Source organism: Panthera leo, chromosome B2, assembly GCF_018350215.1.
Source record: "Panthera leo isolate Ple1 chromosome B2, P.leo_Ple1_pat1.1, whole genome shotgun sequence".
Classification (NCBI taxonomy): domain Eukaryota; kingdom Metazoa; phylum Chordata; class Mammalia; order Carnivora; family Felidae; genus Panthera; species Panthera leo.
In genome coordinates this window covers 115,104,699-115,121,666 of record NC_056683.1, presented here as the reverse complement: position 1 = coordinate 115,121,666, position 16,968 = coordinate 115,104,699, and the positions used below count along the sequence as shown (strand labels likewise).

General features: G+C 36.5%; 1 protein-coding gene across 3 annotated transcripts in view; it reads left to right on the top strand.

Annotated features, from left to right (window-relative positions):
* The window catches only part of PTPRK (protein tyrosine phosphatase receptor type K), a 558,193-nt gene that overhangs the window by 205,056 nt on the left and 336,169 nt on the right, over window positions 1–16,968 (top strand). For all 3 annotated transcript variants that reach the window (XM_042939789.1, XM_042939788.1, XM_042939790.1), the window contains exon 3: window positions 1,988–2,259. In XM_042939789.1, coding sequence (XP_042795723.1) covers window positions 1,988–2,259 — 272 coding nt within the window. The remainder of the gene's footprint in view (window positions 1–1,987; window positions 2,260–16,968) is intronic.

Here is a 16,968-nt window from a genome sequence, read left to right as displayed (position 1 = left end):
AAAAATAAATAAACTTAAAAAAATTTTTTTTAAATAAAAAAAGAAATTGACAATCAGGAGGCATAATTGATGAAGACTTGTAAAATAATTTAAATCTACTACTGCCATCATATGTCACTGGGGAAAAAAAAAACAAAACTGATCTAGCATTGGAGAAGTAGGTCACATGTTTGTGAAGAAGCTGAAGCCCCAAAACATTAAATAACTTATCTAAGATCTCATGCCTGGTTTTAGTTAAAAGTGATTAGTAGTCTGCTCTGCTTATGGTGAATCTGAAAGACATCTTGGCAGATCAGGCATGGACCTCAGAATGTGAGTATAACCAAGAATAGAAACATCCTGCTTATATAAATTGGGTTGGGATCCAGGATATCCTGTTCAAAAAAAAAAAAAAAAAGACATAATTTCTCCAAAAATATACATGACCAATTTATTCTGTTAATGTGCATGCAATCTGTGAGAATCAGAAAGAAAAATTAAAAGGATTTCCAGGTTATGAAAGAAAATGAAAACTGACAAAAATGTAGTGAAAGTAATGTCAGTTACTGTCACTAGCGTAAGCTTATTCCATACTTTGCCTGATAACTGATAGTGTCATCATGTGAAATCTTTACAAGAGTTCTGAACTCTAGAATGGCAATTGGTCAGATTTGAAATTTTGGTTTCTTAGGTAGTAAAAAGTCCTCTTACCTACCATGATTTGAACTTGCTTTTGGAGTTAATTGAACTAGTTAGACTGGTAGTCAATGAGTATTTGGTGTGTTATGTAAAAATTACTGTATTTTAGGACAGGAAACAGGGTTGATTGGTCAGGAAGAAAGGTCCAAGTGTCTTCCTTTTAATACTGGATTCTGTAACACTACACCTAATATGTTCTGGTTAAAATGAAATCCTAGGGGAAAAATTATAATAACATTTGTGTTCTACCTGAAGTGTGACAAATAGGTATATTTCCATTTTGGTGATAGGTATAATTGTTAAAATCCACAGTGACATGAAAAAAAAAAAACTGGTGTTTTTTCTGCAGAGGTCCTTGGACTACTAGTAGTAGCAGCTGATGTATAAGACCCATTTTTATACTTAGTGCTAAGACTGTTTTTGAGGGGGGAACTGTGATGTTGGGGCTCCTTATGCCCTGTACCTCCCTGCTACAGACAACCAATAAACATTTATTAAATTAAAGGGAATGGACTTAGACTAGTATTTTCAAGCCAGGTTTCTTTCTGCTCTGGGGAGCATATGCAGGGACTATGGCAGAATTGGGGCCAAGAGCAATGGTGATTAGCTGAACGCTTGGTGGGCAAGGCTCCAAGTAGGCAAATCCACTATGTGTCGGATTCTCAGATCTAAACATTTGACATTTTCAACTTCTGTCCTCAGATTTACACTGCAAAGTATCCTTATTCCCTGAACTTAAGTTCAATGCGGTTAGTACGTTGCAAAAACCCCACTTTTATAAATGATGATCTGGGAATCTGCAATCAGAAGTGATTTTGTCTGCACTCTAAGTTAACCCATCTCTTTGCAATGGTGTTATGATAGGGAGAAGGAAGCCTGTACCCCCTATGTAAACCAGGCCAGTAAGGTATTCCTCTTGTTCGTTTGCTTGTTTAGTAATAAAAGATCTTTTTTAGTAAGACTGGAGACTTTTACGGTGGGATCTGGATTTGAATCAGGCTCTACCTAGTCTATTTGACTTTGATAAGCTACTAAATGTACCTCAGTTTAGTAATTTATGAACAGGCTGTTTCAAAGAGTAATGAATTAATGCGTATTATGTACTTTGAACAATATCTGTTACTAAAAATTGAATTCACCTACTTACTTGTTTGATATCTTTCTATGGATCCATTCTGGAAGCCAGTCTTTCTGAATTAAATTTAATGCTCAAAATAGATTGGTATTATTTTTAGTATTTCTTCTGTTATTAGATATTCCCTTTTGCTTACATGTCTATTTAGCTTTATTATATGTAATGTCATTTCAGGTTCCTATATGATAGTGGACTCTTCAGATCATGACCCTGGAGAAAAAGCCCGACTTCAGCTGCCTACAATGAAGGAGAACGACACTCACTGTATTGATTTCAGTTACCTGTTATATAGCCAGAAGGGGTTGAATCCTGGCACTTTGAACATATTAGTTAGGGTGAATAAAGGACCTCTTGCCAATCCAATTTGGAATGTGACTGGATTCACGGGTAGAGATTGGCTTCGGGCTGAACTAGCAGTGAGCACCTTTTGGCCCAATGAATATCAGGTAATCATCTGACCTTTCCTGGTTTATGCTTTAATGTCATTGGCTCTCACTGTGTATGTAATACTTAGAGAAAAGCACTAGCTCATTGGAATAAGAGATGATCTCTTTCGCCCTCCTCTAGCCCTATTCTTGAGGAAATGTTGAAATACATTGGCACAAAACCTTCAAAGTAGAGAGAGCATTTCCACATACAGAAAAAAACGTAGTTTTAGTGTCAAAACGTGTTGGTTGTTTGGCAGCGAACTACTTATTAACGCATACTTCCATGTGTCTGTTCAGGAAGAAAAAGTCTTTTTGATTTGAGTGCACTTTTCAAACTGGATTGGTTTGCTGACTTCCTGACAACAACATTTAAGAAAATACATAAAATAGTGTTTCATGAATTATGTCATCTAAGGGGGAGGCGTTTTGAATAATTGTTTACATTTTTGTCAGTTACATGGAGTTTAAAAATAAGCAAACACAAAAAAGAAAAGTCCACATGTCTTTTTTTTTTTCTGCCAGAAATACTTAATTTAATTATGATTAAACCAGGTAACAGATGATATCAATATCTACTTCATGTGTTGTGAGGCTGATTTTATATGGTTTAACAAAAAAAGATCATTTACCAGTTTGGAGAGTTGTTCGGTAATCTTCTCCATTAGGTTCAGTAGATTTCCCCTACTTTTTGAAACATTGCCTTATGCCACCTTGTTTTTACTAAAGTAGAGTTTTAGTAAACCATTATGATAACCAAAAGAAATCCAAAGAGGATTTCTGCCTTTAAAAAAAAAAAAGAAGAACAGGAGTGGCTTATTTTTATTTTTTTATTATTTTTACTTTTTAAAGTTTATTTTATTTTTGAGAGAGAGAAGGAGAAAGTGTGAGTGGGGGAGGGGCAGAGAGCAAGAGGGAGAGAGAGAATCCCAAGCAAGCTCCACAGGGTCATCATGGAGGCTGATGCGGGGCTCCTTCTCATCAATGGTGAGATCATAACCTGAAATCAAGAGTCAGACACTTAACCAACTAAACCACCCAGACGCCCTATTTTTATTAAACATTTTTTGTTTATTTTTATTTATTTTTTTGAGAGGTAGAGTGCGGGCACACACATGAGCAAGGAAGGGGCAGAGGGAAAAAGAGAGAATTGTAATCAGGCTCTACGCTTAGTGTGGAGCCCCATATAGAGCTCAGTCTCTCAATCTCAGGACTAGGAGATCATGACCTGAGCTGAAATCAGTAGTTAGACACTTAACTGACTGAGCAACCCAGGTGCCCTAGATTTCTGTTTTTATGAAAAAAGATGAAAAATTAAAATAGCACTCAGACTTCGTTTTTGCAGCTAGCCATTATGGAAGCAGCACACCACCCAGCTGCGTGAGGGGCCCCACCAAGCTCCTTCCTAGCATCTTAGCATCAAGCCACCATATCTTTGAACTGTGTCTGTGAGCATCTGTTCTTTATCTGAATTTATTTAGTGCATCTGTTAGCAAGATGTGTCCGAAGGTATCTGAAAAGGCTAAGAGATTATTTTTGGGTCTGGGAACACTCAAAATTTTTTCCATATAAATTAGTGGTAATGGCTTCTTCACTTTATCCTGTTTAGGTTTATGAAAAGTTTCATGAGAACCCTATATTTTCAATAGCTGGGGAACCTGCCCCTGGATACAGAAAACCAACTCTTGAAAGTTTACTTTTATGTTAGGTCTTTAGATTTAAACTTCTAAACTTATAAGTTTAGATTTAAACTTATCTACATATAGATATACATATATACATATAGATAGATAGTATATTTTATTTTGATCCGTGAGTCATTTATAAGCTAAGAACAGTTTCATTTCTGCTTTTTAAAAATGAACATTTTTAAATTCAGGTTAAACATTCAGGTTAAACTTGTCTTTATTCCTGGGGGAGGGAACACAATACCTTGTTTTAATTGCTTTGTCGTGTGTTGATTTTTCTATTTTATTAAAAAGCCTCTTACTTCCTAGGTATGGTTCCACAGGTAAGGTTCTTTGTTCAAATTTATGTGTCTATTGGAATTTCAATGGATTTTCATCAGGTACTAGTTGATTCCGTTATTCCTGAACTGAAGGATGTTGTTCTTTGGTCTAGGAGAGCTCTCTGCTTTTCCAGGGCCCATAGCTCTAGGAGGGCTGCATGTGGGAGGTGCATGGCTGAAAGTGTATGAAATTGATGCTAACTCACTAGCAGCAAGATCAGTGGGCTCATCTCTGATAACAGTGGGTCGTCATTGGCTGGGTCACCTTCACAACGCATTGTCATTACACTGACTTCACTAGAAACTGTCATTGGAGCTTAACACTGAAAAGAAAAAGCTGATTTAGCCAAATAGAACTGTCAACGGATTCAGCCTTCTTAAAATAAATTTAAGCCCAAATAACAAATTAGTGAAATTGTCAAAAATTTGGTTTCTGGAGTCAGCCAGCCTGTATTCAACAGTGTTTGCTATTTGCTATCTATATAGATTGTTCTCTAAGGAATCAAATTGTTAGTTATATCTTTAAAGGAAAACATAAAAGTGGATTTTGATAAATCCAACAAATAATATATCTAGGTATCATGCTAATGTTCCTTCACAACTGAGAAATAGTATACATGTAATTACCTTTTCTTATTTTTTGCAAGATCTGCCTTTGAGTCATTGATACTGGTAACATTTTCTTATGGCACCATTTCTGCAAGGTTAAATTTTAATGTGGAGTTACACAATCGAGAACTGGATGCTTCTTTTGTTCAGTCTTCTTTGCATGACAAAGCTCCTTAGGTTATTTTAAGCAAGCTATGCAAAAAGTGCCTGTGGAAGTTCCAGCCTGGCCAGTGAGATCTTTCTGGAGAGCTCTTGTCAGAGAAAAAGATTACTACATAACTTGGAACTTATAGGTAAACGCTTCTTTCTTGCAGATTGAAATTTGAGCAATAGATCACTACTTAAGTGATTATGTTTCTTCCACATCTGTTTTCCTTAACCTGCAAAACTTCACAATCAATGACAGCAAAAAACAGAGTAGAATAATTTTTATTCATGTGCTTAGTGCTCAATAAATTACTTGATTGATGATTTCATTGATTCTGTCATTTAGATACCTAGTTGTACCTGTATACTAGGTTATTAGAAACAACCAGCACAACGTAAACTCTTTATGTAGCATTTTTGCTATTAGGAAATAGCATGAAAAACTTTTGATTATTGCTTAATGTAGAATCTTTTTGGATTTTTAAAAATTAAAATGTAGCCATTGCATTGTGCTATGTTGCAAGCCTACCTACTTTTTAATTCTTAAAGAAACACTGCATATATTTTTTTTTCCCTAGACTCTAGATTGAGTAGAGTTATGATATGCATAGAAACTGTTCTTCCTCATTCCACAGTTTATTAAACTTCAATTTTACACTTTCCAGAACTTCTTAAAGAGGAAGTTTTTAACCTTCTGATTTTTAAAATTCCCTTTTCTTTTGTATTTCTAGTGGAGAATCCTATCTCTTATTGGCCTAATCCATCGCTATCTGATTATCCCTCCAATATACTCCTTATCATCAACTTCATCAATGACAATCAAAAAGAAAATTGCTCCAGAATGCTACTACCTTAATTAGTATAGGATAATATTTATATAAAAATCATACTCCTGGAAGTGAGGTAAAACAAACAAACAAAAAAACCTCTTTACAAGCTGGCCCTTCTCTTTTCCTTTTTTCTGTTGAAGTAAAAATCTGAAACAGACGTAGTATGTCTTCAGTGTGGTTTCCCCTTCCTAGAAATTCCATATTGCCAGACGCCTACATAGAAGATGCCTGAACAGGAGATTGATTATGCTGTGGGCTATTTAATAATGAGAAGATACCAGGTTTTAACCCTAAGAAACACGAACTCTTATTTGAGAAAGGAAAAATAAATTATACATATGAAATTATGAAATAAAGGTGAAATTATGAATTTTGGTTACCTCAAAGATCAGTATAGGCTCATAGACTTTGGAGCCAGTTCTTCCTGGGTGAATCTTGACTCTGTGCCTTAGCAGTTGTACAGCCTTAAATCTATTCCTTAATTTCTTTGGCTATGTTTCTTCTCTGAAACATGAGGATGACAACAATACCTATCTATTTATTGGGTTGCTGTATTAGGTGAGTGAAGATATACAATATATATTATATATATAGGAAAGTGTCTGACACAGAGTATGTGTTTGCCAAAAGATAGATAAACATGATGGGTAAATGAAACATTTGTGAGCTCTACATTGGATTTCATATGTGCCCAGCATTTTCTTCTGTTTTGAAAGCATGCTCTTTTTCTTTTTCTTTTCCTTTTTCTTTTTCCTTTTCTTCTTTTTCTTTTTCTTTTTCTTTTCTCAAGACTTAATTTTTTTAAGAGAGGAAAGTACAGATATTTCTCCTATACCCGTTGTCCCCACACATGCCATAGCTTCCCCCATTCTCACCATCCCCCACCAGAATGGTACACTCACTTCAGTGGCTAAACCCATACTGACACGAAGTAATCACTCAAAGTCCATTGTTAATTTTATTTTAGGGTTCACTCCTGGTGCCATACATTCTAGGGGTTTAGACAAGTGTATAATGACATGTATCTGTCACTGTAGCATCATGCAGAGGATTTTCACTGCCCTAAGAATTCTCTGTGCTCTGCCGATTCATTCCTCCTCCTTAGTGTTATTCTTTTCATGTTTTGTTTTTATTAAAATGTCTACTTATTTGACAGCTTATTAACATGAGGTCACATCATGCTAACCCCTGGGGACATACAGGCAAAGTCCCTTTTCTCCGGAAGCTTACATTCTAGCTGGGGACTAGAGGAAATAAAAATGTAAATCAGATGTGGGGTCTGTCCTTAAGGGGCCTAGTCCAGATGGGAAATGTGAAATACACAGAGATAAAACTTGAGACAATATAGTATTTGCTAAATGACTTAAGAGAGATAAATGTAAAATATAGTGGGGAAAATGAAAACAACAGATAGGTTTGTTTCCAAAGTAATTTGAGACATAAATGGGACTTTAATCCTTGTCTCTTGATTCCTGTATTTTTAGATTAGTATGCTTTTCACTGTACCACATTGTTTTTCTTAAACTGCAGTTATTTGGAGCCAACACTTTATATAGTGAAAGCGAACAGGCAAACATAATTTTGCTTATGATATAAGCATTGCAGTGATATACTCATATATAAGGAACTTTTTCTTACCTGTGTCTTCAGAGCAATAAATGTCTTTTCGGCTCAGTAAACTAATTATACAAAGTTTCATATTATATATTTTTTTAATTTGCTGTGGTTACAAGTTGCTAATTCTACCTATGTTTATAGGCCTCAACTGAGTGCTGTAAGATTTCAAATTGATCACTAAATAGAAGTAAAAAGAAGGAAAAAACACCCAAAACATTATGAGGCATTATCTCAGTGTTAAATTTCAACTGAAGATCAGCACACCTCTAAAAGTGTAATTTTTTCCAGTCTGGAAATCTGACCTGTCTTGTATGCATAAAATTCAGTTCTGCTCTGGGATTACATCCATTAGTTTCTTACTGAACAGTGAGGTTGTTACCAAATGAAGCAGACAGACATAACTTCCAACACTATTAGTGGAAACCTAATCTGCTGTTTTCCATTAACTGGGTGCACATCATTAATCACAAAAATGATGCGTGATGAAAACTACAGGGGTTTGGTCAGAAATTGGAAAGTGATAATATAGCAGAATGTGTCTTTTTTTCTTCTTTTTCCTCCCTAATTCTCTGAGAAACAAACATTGAACTTTTGTATTATAACCCATTTTCTTCTTAACATTTTCTGTTGGCTTGAAAAAAATGTAAGAACTGGACAGGCATGGGATTTTCTGGTTTTTTGCCTCCTTTTTAAAGCTTTATGTTAACATGTATTGTGCTGATATTTTGGCAATAGAATGATTGTTACACTCCAGAGATACTGCTGACTTTGGATCTAAGAAGATTAGGATTTAAACCAAGTGACTGTTTACTTAAATAAAAAGTCTCTAAAAGATTGATCTTTGGGGATGGGGCTGAAGTAGGAGCATGCTCATGAACCATCCATTCAAAGAGTGAGGAAAAGAGCTCTTGGAATGTTTCCAGTTTATACTAGTACTCATTCAACCATGTACAGTCCCACTGAAGAAAGAAGGGTGGCAAGATTTTTCTTTCCTAGATGTATTAGTTTGCTTGGCTGTCATCACAAAGTACTACAGACTGGGCGGCTTAAGCAACAGAAATTTATTTCTCTTATTCTGGGAAGTCTAAATATCAAGGTGCTGGCTTCTTTGGCTCTTGGTGAGAGCTCCCCTCCCGGCTTGTAGATGGCCACCTTCTCACTATGTCCTCACATGTTGGAAAGAGATAGATAGCTTTTCTTTCCCTTCCTGTAAAGGCACCAGTCCTATCAGATTAGGGTCCCTTATGACCTTATTTAACCTTAATTAACTCCCAAAAGCCCTATCTGTACAAGTACAGTGACATTAAGGATTTGGGCTTCAACATGAAAGGGGGTTTGGGGAATGTCACAATTAAGTCCATAGCATTAGATATATATTACATCTAGAACCTCTTTATTTACAAGCATTATAAATGACCTGGCTTATCATCTTGTATAACAATATTGCTGATATTATCTAGTCAGTATTCACTCTCCTCTCTTTTTTTGCACATTGACAGGACTCTCTCCCACCTTACTTAGGTATCTTCCTTTGCGGGAAGGAGTGGCCATATGACACAGCTCTGACCAATGAGTTATGAGGCCAGTCTGCTGGGGATTTCTGGGAAAGAGGTCTGTTCCTGATTAAAAAAAAAAAGAGACATGTTATTGCATGAGAGTAGGCTGCATGGCCCTGCGTGTATCCTGCAACTGCGAGGAAGGAGATAAACTGAGGGTAACAGAACAAAGTATGGAAGGAGTCTGGATCCTACCTCAGGCAAAAATTAATGACAACAATAATACTAAAAATATAAACTATTTTTAAGCAACTTTTAGATGAATATTCTATGCAGCCAGAGTATCCTAATGTATCTTTCTTGAGCTTTATGTCAGTCCCACCTACAAAAATACCCTTTGTAGATAGCACATGTGAGACATATGGTAGAATGAAAAGTAACTGTTTCTATCTGTGAATGAAACAATTACTGTTTCTCAGTCCAGTTGTACAGAGAAGGCAAACCTATATACTTGACAATGTAAATAGGGCTGTAAAGGCAATGAATCAATGACTGGAGGGAGTAGAAAGAAAGGCAAGATCATTGTTGAGTGTCTACCATGTTTAAGACAGTAGGCTAGATAATTGTCATCTTTAAGTTTGATTTAATATTTGATCCAGTGCTAAACAAATGGTTCCTTACTTCATGCATGGACTAAGTTGCTGGTTACTTAGTGGTCAAAATTATTCCTCCTTTTCCTCTTTAGTAATTTAATCTTGCTATTAAAAGTTTGGACCTTAGCCATATCAGTGACTTCTGAATTTAGTCACAACTAGATAGGCTTATTCTAGTTATGGCAACAGTAATTGCCTGACACAGGCACTTTGGCTCATTTTTACACTGTCTGAATACCTTCTGTTTGATAGGCTATTAACAAAGAGGCCTTTTGCTGCTGATGTTTAATCTTAATGATTTCCTATTTGTTTCATTTAAAGTACTCCAAATGGGTTTGGAAAAAAAACCTCCCACGTTATTATAGTCATTGTTTTCATAAAACTTATAAGCCTGTGAGGATGATTTCTCCCTGTGTCCTGATGGTGATTTGCTTTTATTATAAAATGTCTGCTTTACTTTTCCTTTAGATCCTGTATTGATTCATTGATGAAACTTACAGTTTGTAAATAAATGTAAACAAATGAAGAGAGTCCTGAATGTTTACACAATAATTACCGCAAATACATGACAGAAGTCTCTTGTTGTTCTACTAAATCATACGTGTTTTTTTTTTTTGTTTTTGTTTGTTTGTTTGTTTGTTTGTTTGAGTAGCACGAGCTGTCAAGTGCCCCTTCACTAATTCTTTTGAGAACGATTTCCATGAAATTAATTCACTTCTCTTTTAATAGAGGATTGAAAACATAATGAGCAGTAAGGAGAGTTGGGCAGTGTTTGTTCAATTTATGACTTTTTGTTTTTTTAGGAGTTTGTTTTATCCGAGGGGACTGGGGAGGACAGATGCTTTGAAGAGCAGGAGAAGGGATGCCAGCTCTTTGCTGGCTCGTTCACCTGCGTTCAGCCCAGATTGTTGAGTCTGAATTAACGTGTTTCTGCTTCCTTGTTTTCCGTACCTCTTTATTAATTATTTAGCCTACATTTAATGGGCTCATCTTCATGTACCAAGATTAAAGAAAATCCTGCCCCTGTAGTGGGGCAGGATTCCTACCTAAACACAGAAAATGCAAGTTTTTCCTTCTAATCCGTTTAATGATGTTTCTGACAGTGCTGTACCATTTATTAACACACATCATGTATAAGAAAAGTATACACAACAATTTAAATTCCATTCTTTCTTCATTTATTTGGTCTGCTGACTTTGATAGTTAATTGGATTTTTTTTTTTTTTTTTTGGGCTTTCAAGTTCCTGTACAACTTGAATTTTTGTGTGACCTCTTTGTCCATTTCCAGTTCCATTTCAAAGACAGTTTTTTTTTTTTTTTTGAACTTCGTGGAGTATGTGAACAAAATAATGGCTCTTCACAGGAAAAACAAAACGGAGTGACATTATTTTTTTTAATGTTTATTTATTTTTGAGAGACAGAGAGACAGAATGTGAACAGAGGAGGGGCAGAGAGAGAGGGAGACACAGAAACCACAGCAGGCTCCAGGCTCTGATCTGTCAGCACAGAGCCCAACGTGGGGCTCAAACTCACAAACTGTGAAATCATGACTTAAGCTGAAGTCTGACACTTAACCAACTGAGCCACTGAGGAGCCCGGTGCCATTGTTTTTATTTAAAATTTAACTTTTATGCTGTGGAGATTTGTTTCAAATTTTGAACATAATGGAACAATAAAAAGATATAGTTATCTATTTTATCTTATTTTATTTTGAGAGAGAGAGCACAAACAGTGGAGGGGCAGAGATAGAGAGAGAGAGAGAGAGAATATCCCAAGCAGGCTCCATGCTCTCAACGCAAAGCTGGGTACAGGGCTCAATCCTACCATTGCAAGATCATGACCTGGGCTGAAATCAAGAGTCAGATGCTTAACTGACTGTGCCACCCAGGTGCTCCTGATTATCTATTTTAGTATAAGTTTTTCAATCGAGAAGTGTGGTAGGAAGGAAAGATAGGGGAAATGTCAGGCATCGTTATAGTTTGTATCTATCTTACTATTCTTTTAGATAATTTTTTTTTTCAAAGTTAATACTTAGTTTATTTAAAAGAAAATTTATAAACTTTTTTTTACAACTCTTGCATATATAAGCCAGTGGTTTTTTTTCTAAACTTATCATTTTGATTAAACCAGTTCCAGGCTCTTTCTAGCCTCATTCAACAACAAAACTACCATTCCTCAAATTATAAAACCCAGACTACATTATTAATTCAGTTTGCTGCCCCTGTTGTAGTCTCCACTAAGTGAGATTTTGCTATTGTTTTCTCATAAATTTGCTTTGTCTTGCAGACCAGTTTCCTAACTCATCATTTAGATAATATTATATAAAATCTATTCCAGTGTTACTAATACAGGTTGGAATGTAAAGGGAAACAAACTTTGGGTACTGTAAATTAAAATATCCACTTACATAATCTGGTGGAAAATTTATGATTAATTTTAGTTGTTTTCATTTTCAAAAGGTGTTTTTAAAACTGTCATTATCAAACTAGCTGCTACATGTTATCTCTGCATTTAGTTATATAAATAACCATTGCATACTATACTGGGATTCCCTGATGAGATTTAGATTCTTATAATACTTTGAATGATCTTTTAAAAAAATCATTCCGCTCAGCAGTAAATTCTTCTGGAAGCAGTAAATCAATTCTCATTTTGTGTTTAAAAATAAGGTCTAAAGTAATAAATTTATACTAGGTAATAATTCAATAAAATAATAAAGAATGGAAAATTTCTAGCACCTAGAGATAAAAGTTTAGTTCAACTTACACCATCTTTATATCCTGATGTTTTGCAACAATAGCACAAATATAATATTTGGAAATAGATACAGTGATTCTTTGGGTTAATATTTATTAAGAAACACTTTTGGTTTGGTTGTGAATTTTGGTGACATAAAGCTTACAAAGGGATGAAGTCCATTTAGCTCCAGAAATTCCAGGGTGAATTTCTTTGTTGTTGTTGTTGCTTATTTTTTGATTGCTCTTCATCTTCTTTTTCTTTCCTGCTTTCCCCCCTTTCTTGTGGTGGAGGGGGGATTGTCAGAACAATAAACACATAATCAAATAATTTTGTTTATTGAATATATCGATTACATTAGGTACTGTGACTTGCTGCATGAGAATTAAGTCTTATTTTTTTATGTTCCTATAATATAGAGTGCAGGCCATTTGATATATTGGATAAGGGTTTAAATTAGATGTCATTTGGCCTTTGTTCAGTTCCACATCCCATGGTCAGCACCTCCATGCTTCTTGAATGACTGTTTTGTGTGACTATTTCCCTGCAATAGGGGAAAATAACTAGTCTACTCCTTATACATGTGTTTGATGAGGTTCAAAGGGTGTAATGAAAGCTGCAGAGTGGTCTATTGAAAGCTCATATTTACAAGTGAAAGATACCAACTAAAGCTGGCAAAATAAAAAAGACACAGTATTGAAAAGATTTGGGATTCTCTCACAGCATAAGGGAAGTGGACTATCGAAGGCTGAAGAAGATTAGAACTCAGAGTAACCCTGGGGACAACAACTTTGACTTTCTCTGTGAAGGTCAGCTGTGAACAACTCACTTATCTATCAGTTTGACAAGTATTTACTAAGTAACCTAATCTGTGCCAGGCACTATTCTGGCTGCTGAGCACATACAGTGCTGAACTCTCAAATTTCCTGTTCTCCGAGAATTCCAGTCTTGGGATGAGAGGAGGGTGGGGAGAATACATAAATAAATAAATGAGAAATAGACTAGAATGCAAGAAGCACTATGCAGATAATTAGAATAATATGAGAGTTACCATCTTGGAAACCACCTTGGATCAGGTGGTTCAGGAAGAACTAGTTGTTTGAGAAGGTGACCTTTACCTGGAGATCGGAATGGCAAAAAGGACCTAGGCGCACAAAGATCAGGAAAAAAAAAAGGGTTAGAGACAGAGAAAACAGCTAAACAAAGCCTCTAAATCTAGAAGGAGATTGGCATGGTGGAGGGACAGAGACCAGCATAGGGGTCAAAGGTGTTCTTTTTATTAATTTTTAATTATTTTTAAACATTTTTTTAAAGTTTATGTATTTATTTTGAGAGAGAGAGAGACAGACAGACAGTGTGAGTGAGCGAGGGGCAGAAAGAGAGGGAGACAATGAGAATCCCAAGCAGGCTCACAGAGCCCCACGTGGGGCTTGAACTCATGAAACTCTGAGATCATGACCTGAGCTGAAATCAAGAATTGGACATGCAGTCGACTGAGCCACCCTGGCGCCCCCAAAGGGGTCTTTTTTAAAGATGAGATGGAGAGTTTCTTCTAGTTATGTGAAGGTTTGTAATCCAAGGGAAAGGGTCTGAACACTTTTTGAAGATTGTCATCAAGGGATCCTACTTACTCATTTTGAGTGTCATGTTATCCATGTTCCAAATGTACATTCCTCTTTCGTGTTTTCAGCGTTTACTCTCCAGTCACAGCTCTGGTTGTTTTCCCTCTTGATCATGGTAACATTTTCCTGACTCTTTTATAAATCAGTTACTTTTCTTGGGATACTAATTTGCGGGTACTGCATTCCTCAGACTTTGAAAGTCAAAATGATTAGCCTTCATTTGAGGTCCTTCATAATTTAGCTTCAGTCAACTGCTTCAATCTCTCTACCATTATATATATATGTTTGGCACCATCTGCTTCAGTGAACTGCAAACTGCTTTAGCTGTGCTTTGGACGATTTGGGTGCACGCACATGTGCATGCAGGTGTGTGTGTGTGCGTGTGTGTGTGTGTGTGTGTGAATTTGCACACAATTTATCTACCTTCTGAAAAGCCTTTGTTTCTTCCTTTCCCCTGCTACCTTGAAGCCTTTGCTAGATACTTCAGTTCTCCTCAGATCTGTGTTACTTCCCTTGCTAATTAGACATTTAGCCTGTAATATTTCAGATAGTTTTGTGTCCTGTGCCTCCAAGTCGACTACAGATCCTCTCTAAAAGGAAACTGGGTATACCATAAGGACAGTATAATATTTACATGGTGCTTTGTACTTCATAAAGCAGTTTGACAAATTAAAAAAAAAAATCAGCCTCACAATAACATGAGGTCCCTAGGAAAAGTATAACGATTTTTATTTTAGTGATAAGACTGAGGGATAATGTAAGTGGCTTGTTTAAGGTCACGTTGCTAGCTAGAATTGACTTAGGTCGCTTAAAGATAAATTCTAGTATCTCTCTAGTGTGCCAGGCTATTTGTTTATTGATACTGACTTTCCAATCTTGGTGTCAAAAGAAAATTAGATTTGGTGATGAAATACTAAGTGATGGGATAAGAGTAGGTTTGTAATTTTTTCACTTTCATGCAGTTTTTCAGCAGACATTTTCTTAATATTATTTGCTAATATGTTTTTTGTAAGTTTTTTTTAAGTTTATTTATTTTGAGAGAGAGAGAGAGAGAGAGAGAGCGAGCATTGGAGGGGCAGAGAGAGAGGGATACAGAGAATCCCAAGCAGGCTCCACACTGTCAGTGCAGAGACCAGAGTTCAAACTCAGGAACTGCCAGATCATGACCTGAGCCAAAACCAAGAGTTGGATGCTTAACTGACTGTGAGCCCTCGTTCTCTGATATTGCTTTTACAAAATAAATGTTTCTATGGTTTGTCTGTCTAAGAATTGATTGGATGAAGTAAGCTTCATGCTTAAGGGGCAACTCAGAACTTTGGTGGACTGGATTTCAATTCATTTTCACAACCAACTAAGTATTTATTGAGTTGTTACTACATGCTTCGCACAAGTCTAAATTTGGGGAGAAAACAAACAAGTAGGAAAACAATTTCATACTTTTGTTTAGGGAATATAAAGTTCACCAAGGAGATTGGCCATGGGTGTATAAGTTTTTGTGGTAGGTGATGATTAAATGAGAATTTGTTACACAATTATTTCTAAATTTATATATGTTTGGAAATACTGTAATATAATAATAGGAAAAATCAAGTCTTCTGAAGGAGATGAAACATCCATATCAGCTGTCTTGTCTTGTTATTTAGTTAAATGTCCAATGGAGTGACGAAAACGATACCATTAATGGAACTCTAAGAAAGAAGCAACACATGTGGCCTGTGGTCAGATAGAAACGGGGCTGGATCTGGGGAAACAAAGGCAGGAGTAAAAGGCGGTTTAGGTTTCCCAGTTATAAGGCATAGGTAGGGCCCTCAGCTTTTTAGAAATGAGAATGATCCTACTGTGTGAGAGGACAGCCACACTGGTCTGGCTGAAGTCAGGGTTTTGAAATTGGGAAGGTTGATAGATTACGTTGACTAGGCTGGATCCTAATATTGAGGGGTTTTCAAATCCAGGTCAAGGGATTTGTTTGTTTATTTTGATTCCTAACTGCATGTGGCCTACTCTGAAGAGTCTAATTAAGAGAACAGTGTGAGGGCCGTCATGATTTTTTAAAGTCATTCTTTTAAGACTGACCTGAGCAGGTGAAAGGTGGGCCTTGATTTTGCATTTGCCGACCCTCCTCATACTCCACTATCCAAGCCCCATCTGTCCAAACTAGACACTTGAAGTTGTGACGTTCGACAAGTTGGATGATGACCTGTGGGGGGCAAGGCATACTTTCGTTACTTAGTTCCCTTTCTGGTAGGGAGAGATTTATTTGTTATGAAAGGTATTCAGGTTTTGGCAGACAGACTCGCATGAGAAAAAAAAAAAAGTCTATTCAAGGATTCTGCCTTTGTCAACAGAATTGCTAAATTTTATTCATTTAAGCTTATTCTTTCTGCTGGGATCGCTGGGGAGCTTTCCCTTATTATAAAGGATGAAGGATGTCCAGATGATGCTCTTCTCCTCCATCTGCCTGTTAAGTCCTTAATCTCCTACACCTGGGTGGCTTCTAATCCTTTATTTGCTTTATGTACCAGTGGTTCCAAGTTCTGTGTCACGTGCGCCAAGTAAGTTTCCTCTGCCATAAAAGGGCACACTGTGCCCCAACATCTGGAAAATAAAGTGACTTGTTCACAAATGGACTTGCCAGTTTTAATGCATCCCAGTTAGTGAATGGCATTCACTCACTATACAGCCAGCAGTGCCCTATTGGTTGGCAGCGGGAAGCTCCTTGTTCATGTTGAGAGTTCCTTTTGCTGGGTTCCTAGCCTCTCAGAATTGTCAGTGTGCTGCCTTTGTGATGCTGCAAAGGGTCCTTTCTTCTTTTCTCATTGCCATTTACTTCTCAGTTTGGAGCCAGTTGAGTTTAGTCATGGGCCTGTCTTGTAAGGTGCAAAGGCTTGAAATGAGTTGGGTTTTGATCTTTCTTAGGGTTCTTTTTGGGAAAGAGTCAAGCAAAGAATGCAGGAGGCAAAGTTATCCACGGTTTCTTAGTTATCACTGTCCTAGCTACAATTCAGTGAGATG